Source organism: Belonocnema kinseyi, chromosome 2 (assembly GCF_010883055.1).
Source record: "Belonocnema kinseyi isolate 2016_QV_RU_SX_M_011 chromosome 2, B_treatae_v1, whole genome shotgun sequence".
Lineage (NCBI taxonomy): Eukaryota > Metazoa > Arthropoda > Insecta > Hymenoptera > Cynipidae > Belonocnema > Belonocnema kinseyi.
Window position 1 is genome coordinate 180071507 of NC_046658.1, and position 10338 is coordinate 180081844.

Below are 10338 nucleotides of genomic sequence, written 5' to 3' on the forward strand. Positions count from 1 at the left end.
AACTAATTCAAAAGATATAAAAAGAAATCTAGAAGATTTCAAAACACTTTTTTTAGTTATTTTCCACAATGTTAAAGATAATTTGAATCCGATAAAAAGATATTTCAGAACTTTAGATTTTTTGAAGGAATTAAGAATATTTTCAAACTTTGAAAGATTGTCGACATTTCTTCAAATATTTTTTAATTTATATGATTGGTAACAAATGAATGCACAAGAAGTTAGTTTTAGACTATGTTTTAAAAACGAATTGGACTTATCAAAATATTTGAAGTTCTCGTGTCAAGGTGCAGCATTATTGCTTAATTACATTATTTTATTATGCTTATTTTCTCTAATAATAATATGACACAATATATAGTAAAATGATACGGTATTAAAGAATATGATAAACCATAACATTATATGATACAATATGATATTATTATACAATGCGATATAATATGGTTCAATATGATACAATATGATACAATTTGGCACGTTAAGGTGTAGTATCATATACTATCATGCAATATATATACAATATGTATAATATGCACATTATGATACAGTATGACACAGTCTGATACAATATTATAACATACAATACAATGTGATACAATATCATATATTATTATAGGATATGCTTCAATACGACACAACAGGACACAGTATGATGTAATATGATACATTAATATACAATATTATACGATATGATACAAAAGAATACATTATGATGCAATATGATACAGTAATATTTCATTATTATATTATATTATTATATAATATATATTATATAAAATATAACATTATATCATGATACAACATGATATAATATGATAAAATATGATAAGATACAGAACAATGTTATATTACATGATGCAATATGATACTATACCATACAATGTAATACATGATGAAGTATCATACAATATGATACAATATGATGTTTTAAAAAAACGATTCGATACAATGTGTCATATTATCATACAGTATGATATAGTTTGATACAATACCATACAATGTAACACTATATCCTTATGATATGATGGAATATGAAACACTACAATACAACATGATATAATGTGACGTTATATGATACATTATTATACAATATCTTACGATATTATACAAAATATTATAATATTATACACTATGCAATATGATATGGTATGCCACAATATGATACAATATTGAATATTATGATGGAATATGGTACAATATGATACAGAGTGATACAATGTGATGTAATATGACACATGATTCTGAAATAGCATACAACATGATATAATATGATAAAATTCGGAACAATGTCATACAATAAGATGCAATATGATAAGGTATGAAATAATACGATACACTTTCATAATATCTGACACAATAGGAAATACGTATCATACAAAATGATATAATATGGTTTAATATGGAACAATATGATATAGTATGAAACAATATGCTACAATATGACCAAATATTATACAATGTGATACAATATCATATATGTATTATGATGAAATATGATAGAATATGATATGATATGACACATTATTATACAATGTCATACGATATAATACTTCGTAATAAAATATTAAAAAAGGTGATCAAATACTGACCACTATCATACAATATACTGCAATCAATATGAGGCAATGTGATACACTATCACACCATATCATACAATATCATACGATGCATTATTATAAAATATTATATGATATGATACAATTTGGAACAATATTATACGGTATGATGCAATATGATATAACATAGTACAATATCATGCAATACGATACAATACGAAACAATATTATAAACTATGTTATACGATACATTATGATGTCGTACCAAGTTACATTATGATACAATACGATAATGTAATATGATACTATATAGTACACTATGATACATTGTTACGCGCTATAAGAGGTTATGATACTCTATGATAATATATTATACAGTACAATATAAAATAATAGAATACAGTATTGTATGATATGATTGATTTTCATATCTACTTGCTGTTTTTAAAATGATCAATATTTTTTTCGAAAGGGTCGAAAACGGTTGCAATTTGCAACACTTGCAACTGAAACATGCTATTGCCAATGTTCAAGGTCAGCAACCCTTGTTACCCCAGTTATAGTATTATACGCGTCAGTGCTCTCTCTCTCTCTCTCTCTCTCACTCTCTCTCTGTATCCGCACTCTTGCAATGCGAACTGCTTAAAGCTCATAATGATTCCTCACGAAAAATTTCAAATTTTATCCATTCGAAGAAATTAAAAAATATTTGATAAATTGTCGGCAATTTTTTCAACATTTGAATACTTATTACCTACTTAAAGCGTCTTGAGTGCCTGAAAATATTTTTAACTGTCTCTACTTTTTCTGAAAGTTTTGAAAAATCATTCAAAATATAAAATATTGCCTAAAAATCTTCCACATTTTTCTATAAATTTTAAGAAAATTTGCTGCTTTACTTAGAACCTTTTCAAACATTCTTGTGAAGCCTACAAATTTTTGGTTTGAATTCTTTAAAATCTATATTTAATTTATATTTAAAAAGTTTTGAAATTTTAGGAAATCCTTTCATGTATTTAAAAACGTTTTTTGATTTCTTCTTAAAGTTGATTTTTCAAAATAAAAAATCATTTAAAACTTTGCTAGGAAATTTTTCCTAGTAACCTTAAATATTCGTTTTCATTTTCGCGAAATCTTACAAAATTCTTAGCTTTTATCTTTTTTTCGAATTCTCCGAAATAAGTTTTGCCAGAATTTACATTTTTCATCTCTTTAAAAATGCAAGGACGTCCCTCCAACCCCCGCAGACACATAAGAGACCGTAATGAATCACGAAACCCCTCAACAATTCTGTTAAAAATAAGCTATAGTCCCAAAAAAGCCATAAGTGAACAAATGGATTTTTCGATTTTTCAGCGTTAATTATGACTTTTTTCTCATTTTTTATTGCAAATGGTTTCTAATACAGAAAATATTACTTTATACTGCTGAATAGACATTTATCAGAATTATTGAAAAAATTGATTATCGTTTTTAACCATTTTCTTTTAGATTAGAGTTAGAAAGTCGCAGTTTTTTCAGAAATTTTCCACTGGAAATTATTTAGCAAAATATTTTAGCAAAAATTTAGCAAAAATAATTGCTTAAATGAATTATTACTGTTTATACCTATCTTGTCTTATAGATGACCTAGATAGTCGAGGTTTTTTCTAAAAAATTTAACATTCTATTTTACTTTGTTTTTATCTCCTGGGTACGATAACTTTTTTGTTTAAATTATTATTTTTTAAATTGGAAAATGAGCAGAAATAAGTTACTTAAAAGAGTATAATACTATTCAAAAACTGACTTTTGTCGGCAGTAAATTTTTAGCATTGCTCTACAAAAAGACGGTTATAAACATTAATTAATTGTTTGAACTACCATGTTTGTTAGGTTGCATTATTTATTTATTTATTAAGTGAAAAGTGTGTCATAATTTAAAAATGTCAGAAGAAGCCGCAACTATCTACCATTAGAAAAGGAAAAGGTAGTCCCAAAAATTAATAATTCGTTTAAATAACTTTTTTTGCTAAATTGAATTAATTATTAACTTACTCTAAGTTACAAATAAGGAAATAGTTGAAAATTTCACAAAAACCGCAATTTTCTAGCATTATTTTAAGATAATATTATTAACAATAATAATAAATTGTTAAAAAATGTATGTAAACATTTAATCATCATTATCAAATAGTATTTCATGCATTAGAAATAATTTGCATTAAAAGATAGCAAAAAGTACATAAATAGCGTCAAAAACTCGCAAAACTCATTTCTTAACTTATACTTTTTTGTGACCCCATGAAACCGGTAGACCTCTGAATATAATTTTTTTTAAATTGTATTTCTGTGTGGATTGGAACAAAATTTCGAGAGATATGCATAAAAATTTGATTCCGAGGTTTAAATGTTACATTTTATATAAATTATTTTACAACTGATCAATATAAGAATATAAATAATAAACCTGGATCAATTTTTCATCAAGGTACTCTAAGATTTAAATGTATAATAAATACGTTTCATTGAGGCTAACATAATGTTATAAATTTTCTATTTACCCACAGAAGATCTGTTGCTTGAAAGACTGATTGAGACTGATTAACCTTGGCGTTAAACCGTCAAATAGAACATCATGCACATCATGTACCACGTGTCCATCCGTCAGGGGTACCAACAAAAAATCTAAACTACATTGCTAAGAGATTTTCTAGTGGATTTATTGGATGTAGGTTTTATTATTTATTAAATTTTCCCAATTATTATTATTTTTAGGTATAATCTACTATTTATTTACTTTGTCCACATTGAAGTTCCAATGTTTAAACAACAACAACAAAAATTATGTTAGTACTACTTACTTTGCTCTGCTTCTTTACATAGAACCTTCCTGTTTTCTATGGAAGCACTTCGTTTTATGTCAAAGATTATAGTTTAACAATAATTTTCATTGTTATAAACAATTGTTCTAAAAAAATGACTTATTTTGAATTTTAAAAAATTAAAAATTGTTCTCGGTGGAATCACTTCTTTTCATCTGAAGAATATCATTAATATACAAAATATTGCCATTGAATTTACCCAAAAAGATTCATTTTTAACAAACAAAAAAAGATGAATTTTCCACAAAACACATCAATTGAAACATGAATGTAAAATTTGAATTTTCAATTTTAAAAAATTCAACTCAATAGTTAAATTTGCAAACAAAAACATGAGTTCTTAACTAATATGATGAATTTTCAATCAAAAGTTATTTTTTATAACGAAAGAGTTGAATTTTTCAGCAAGAAAGATTTTTCAGTCAAGAAAGAAAAACATGTTAATCGAACTATTAAATTTTCAGTAAAAAATTCCGGGTTATACAAAAAGTTGAGTTTTAACTCAATAGAATTATTTTTTGTTACAACTGCCGAACTGCCGAACGTGTATCTTCAAAAAATAGGTAAATTTTCAACTGAAGAAAATGAATTTTCAATCAGAAGTGAAATAGTTGAATTGTCATTTAAAAAAATAATTTTCCACCAAAGGAATGTATTCTCAAAATTTCTTCAATTTTAAATGGTTACCATTCTAGAATTCTAAATTTACAATTTTATCCTTTAATAAGCTATAATTTTGTAATTAAAATTAAAATAGTTAAACTTGTAAAAGTATAATAAGCCATTTAAAAATCCTAAATTTTCAATTATTTAAATTTACACATACAAAATACTTGCTCGGTAGTTAAACACTTCTGTTAAAATATCAGATTTTAGTTTCAAATTACTATATTACAATTGAAGATTGATAATCTTAATAGAAAATTCATCAGTTTGGTTGAAAATTTGCTTTTTTTAATTCAAAATTCAACTATTTTGTGGAAAATTGATATATTTTGTAATGTTTTAATATCAAATTTCTTGATAATTAATTTTTTTAGTTTGAAATAAATTTGAGATTCGTTTATTTCTCAACTTTCCGTAATTCGTCCTTTTTCATACTTTCAATTTAAAAGTAATTTATTTTGAACATTTTTTTTAAATTGTTTAATTTTATGGGATTGAAATTGACAATTTTTCGATTTTGAGCAGGATAGGTAAATATAAGTAAATTTATTTATTTTTTATCATGGAAAAATTTTTCTACTAAATTTTCATATTAAATTATAATTTTGTCAATGTCGTCAAAATTTTATAATTTTAGAAGCTTCGACTTTAAAACATTCAATTTAGTTGTTGTTTTTATATTGACAAATTTAAGCACTTTGAATACTTCGAAATGAAGAATCGAAAACTTCGTTCTTTTCACTTCCTGAATTTTTTGGATTCTCTGGATTCCTTGAATTTTGTGAATTATTTTGATACCGTGAATTCCTTTCATTCCATTAATTCCGTAAACACGGTGAATTCTCTGATTACAGTCAATTTCGTGAATTCCTTGAATTCCATGAATTTCATGAATTTAATAAATTCAGTGAATTTCGTGAATTCCTTTATTTCCATAAATTTCGCCAATTCTGAGATTTTTATGAATTCCATGCATTCCGTGAATTTCATAAATTCCGTGAATTCCATTAAATAATTTAATGCCATTAATTCCTTGACTCGCACTAATTTACTAAATTCCATTACTTCCGCAAATTTCACGACTTCCATAAATTTCGTGAATTCCGTGAATTTCTTAAAATCTTTGAATACCGGGATTTATATGAATTCCGTAAAGTCTGTAAATTCCACGAATTCCTTAAATACTGGCTGCGGGACCTTTAATTCCATGAATTCTGCGAATTTCATGATTTCCATGAATTCCGCAAATTTCATGATTTATATGAATTCCGCGAATTCGTTGCATTCCATGAATTTTGTGAATTCTGTGAATTCTGCAAATTTCGTGAATTCCATAAATTTCGTGAAATCCTTCAATTCCATAAAGGACTTCGCATAGAATGCATGGGAAAATATCTTACGGTGGATTTGTTGATAGCTTGGCAATTTTGTAAGTTATAAGCGTCCAATAAAATATCCATCAAAATATTTTTTTTTAAGCGGACAATTTTAGCGCTATACGGCGCAAAGCGCTCAAAATCAGAGCATAAGATATATCCGTATATCATTAAAAGCAAAAACGACGATAAATTAATTACCACGCACTAAAATATGATAAACATTACGTCTGTCTCACAAAGCGCGCTTCTCGCAACAACCGAACGCTAAGCGCTCAATATTTGAAAATAACTGCAACACTCACTGTTTTAGGACAGAAAAGTTGATCAAATAAGGTTAGTATCAAGTTCGATTTTTCGAATCATATATATCGCCCACTTCTCACAATATTCGAACGCGAAGCGCTCAATATTTCGAATTAGCTGCAGCACTCACTATTTCAGGGCAGCATCGGTTCTTAAATAAAGTTTTAATCATGTGCTGCTGAATTTGAAACATTTTTAACAGTGTACATTTTGCTAGGATTTTCTAAATATTGAAAATTTTTTTAATCTATGTCGAGAATATGGCGCAACTGGTACAATTTGAAAATTTGTTGTTTTTATATTTCCTTTTTTATCTCGCAGTTCCTGAAACGTTAACGTTCATTACTTTTTTTTCTTTTTTAACGCTGAATTGCCAAGTTTTATTAAAATCGGTTCAGAGTTGCGCCGAAATTCTGAAAGCTATCAAAAGTGCTTAATTCTTCCAAATAAGGTTTGATCGTGATTCGCTTTTAGGAACCTTAATATTTATTAATGTTTCTTGCTGGAGTGTAATGGAATATAAGAGACAAAAAATTACAGCAAAAGCAGATTTCTCTGAATTTCGTGGTACCAGTAACTGATCGTAAAATTAGTTGAAAGTATTGAACATGATTAAAAACTGGAAAGGTTGGTGACGATTGCATTTCATTAGCAAATATTATACATTATATGATAATCCGAAAGCAGTCGAAAATACATCATCCTTCCAGATAAGGCTTGCCGGTGATTTACTTCCACTGACCTTGACATGCATTAATCTTTGCTTGATTGAGTGGAATCGAATATATGAGGCGACAAATTACAAAAAATTCAGCTTTATCTGAATTTCGTGGCATCTCAGTAACTGATTGTAAAATTAGTTACTAGTATTAAACATTAACAAAAACTGGAAAGATTGGTGAAAATTATATATTTCATTGAGAAACTTTTTTTTGCAATGAAAATAACGAACAGATATTTTTCAAAAAACTGGCTATTGATACCAATACTTATGACAAGGTAAAAGAATATTCTATTATACTAATGAGTTGGAAATTACACAAATTATAATTTCAAACTTTAAAGCCAAGAAAAAAAGCAAGTTTTTAACAAAAGAGTTGAATGGTTGATAGATTGCCTACTGAACTTCTCATATAATTATTTTAAAAATATTGTTTTTATCCATAAATTGTGAAAAAATAAATAGGGTTTAATATTTTCTCATTCATGTAATCTCTAAATGTTTCTCTTCTGCAGAAACTGTAAATAAGTAAAATCATAAAAACCATTTTAAATATGTTTTTTTTTCATCTCACAGTTTCTTAAACATTAATGCAAAATATTTTATTTTTTGCCACTTAGTTACGAAAGTTTTATTATTATCGATTAAGTATTGCTGTCATAATCCTAAAGCGCTCTGAAATTATACGTTTCAGATAAGGATTGATGATACCAGGTACTCTGTTATCTATTAATATTGGTTTAATTGATTATAATCGTATATAAGAGACGAAAAACTACGCAAAATGTAACTTTATCCGTATTTTGTGGCACATAAGTGACTAATTGTAAAATTATTCAGAAGTATAAAAAATTATCAAAAACTGAAAAAATTGGTGAAAATTGTATTTTATTAAGAAACGATTCTTTGCAATGAAAATGACGAACATATATTTTTCAAGAAACTGGCTATTGATAACAATACTTATTACAAGGTAAAAGAATATTCTATTATACTAATGAGTTGAAAATTACGCAAATTATAATTTCAAACTTTGTTTGTGTTGAAAAGTGCAAGTGTGCTTATGCAAGAATTAAGAAAGCCAAGAAAATTGATCATAGATACAGATGCTGGAAGTGATGATGCTTTAGCAATTCTTTTAGCATTGAAATATGAAGCAGCTTATAAAGAAAATATCAAAATAATTGCAATAACTTGCACTTACGGTAACACGGAAGAAGAAAATGTAGAGAAAAATATTCTTAAAACTCTAACCATTGCAAAGAGGAATGGTGTGAGTATAATATTTGCCTAAAAAATCATCCAGAATCTATAATGAGTTTCGTATGAAATTCAAAACATTAAATTTTTTCAGATTCCAGTATACGGAGGAGCTAAAAAACCTTTGTTACGAAATTTTAACGGTTCGAAGGTTTATGGAAAGGACGGATTAGGAGATTTTGAATTTACAGAAGAAATCACAGCCAAAATTGATCGATCTAAACATGCATCTTTGGCTTTGATAGATTTAGTAAAATTAAATTCAGGTGGGCCTTTTAGTACGTAAAAAAACTTTTTTATTATTTTTATGCTTGTTTCCATAGTTTCAATATTCTATAAAACTTTTTTTCATAACTTTATGTAAGAACTATCACATGCGGTATGTTAGCCATAAAATACAATAAGTAAAATTTGAGAGGTTAATGCATGTGAAAGAAGCAACAAGAAATTATTTTTTTCCTTATAAATAAGTTTTAGAATTTTCATTAAATTATTTACAATCATGGTAATATAAGAGGGGATAATTTTTTATTTAGATATTTTATACATAACAGATTCCAACTAAACAAAATTTTCACGTGAAAAATAAGGAGACAAATTTTATTTGGTTAACATAGCCCCGTCTTTCTGAAATTTTTAGGAATCATTCGTGCAGTCTCCTTGCCATCAAATTTTCATCTGATTTCATTGTTTATTTTGAGAACTTGGGGTCGATTTGTATTTCGTCAGAATATAAATTCAATTTTTCTTACTATTTTCGCATTTATTGTATTTTTTGTATTAATAAAAGATCGGATTATCAAAGATATATTTGTTCTTTTTTTTCAAAAAATTAAAACACTTTTGCAACTTTCAATTACTTATAAATTATTTCGAAATCCTAAGTGGATTTTAAATAAAATTTCTATCCATCAGCTTGTCGTATCATGATAATGAGCCAGCAGTTTTTTTGTGATTGTTGATGTGCAAATTGATAAGGAGCATTTTTTCAATCTGCGAAAGAAACACGTGATATAATGAAAAGCTAAAATTGTGTTATAATTATTATATTTATCATTTTTAAATAATTTAAGCAATTGTTTTTGGAACAAATTTTGTATCTCTCTCAGAACACATTTTTTATATTTTTTCAGGGGAAATAAACATAATTACACTTGGATCTCTAACAAATTTAGCTTTAGCCATAACAATCGATTCAACTTTTATGAATCACGTGGATGAATTATTTATCATGGGATCGAGTGTTTCTGGATTTGGAAATGAATGTCCTAATGTTGAATTTAATTTTGCTGCTGATCCAGAAAGTAATTTCATAGTGATGAATTCTATTAAAAAGCCATGTATCCTATTGCCATGGGAAACTGTTTACAACTGTAATCCAGGAAAGGTAATTATAATTTGTATTAAATAATTTTAAAATTAAAAAGCTACTGAACTACTATATAACTGACTAAAAATAAACAGTGTTTTAAATAAACGTCTTCAGATTGTCAGTCTGGTGCTCTTGTCCACTTTTTTCACTAAATCCTTATTGAAAAAATACATACACTTTTGTGCATAATAAACTGGCAAATAGTTAATTAATA

The 10338-nt window shown here is 26.7% G+C and overlaps 2 protein-coding genes across 2 annotated transcripts in view; one reads left to right on the forward strand and one right to left on the reverse strand.

Moving 5' to 3' along the window:
* Nucleotides 1-4126, reverse strand: part of LOC117167482 (probable uridine nucleosidase 2) — a 13697-nt gene extending 9571 nt beyond the window's left edge. The window contains exon 1 of the mRNA XM_033352459.1: nt 4103-4126. The gene's annotated coding sequence lies outside the window, so the exon portion shown is untranslated. The remainder of the gene's footprint in view (nt 1-4102) is intronic.
* A 4155-nt stretch (nt 4127-8281) lies between these two features.
* The window catches only part of LOC117183076, a 33415-nt gene continuing 31358 nt past the window's right edge, over nt 8282-10338 (forward strand). The window contains exons 1-4 of the mRNA XM_033376234.1: nt 8282-8465; nt 8543-8765; nt 8847-9018; nt 9886-10139. Of these exons, the coding sequence (XP_033232125.1) occupies nt 8404-8465; nt 8543-8765; nt 8847-9018; nt 9886-10139 (711 nt within the window). The 5' untranslated portion in view covers nt 8282-8403. The remainder of the gene's footprint in view (nt 8466-8542; nt 8766-8846; nt 9019-9885; nt 10140-10338) is intronic.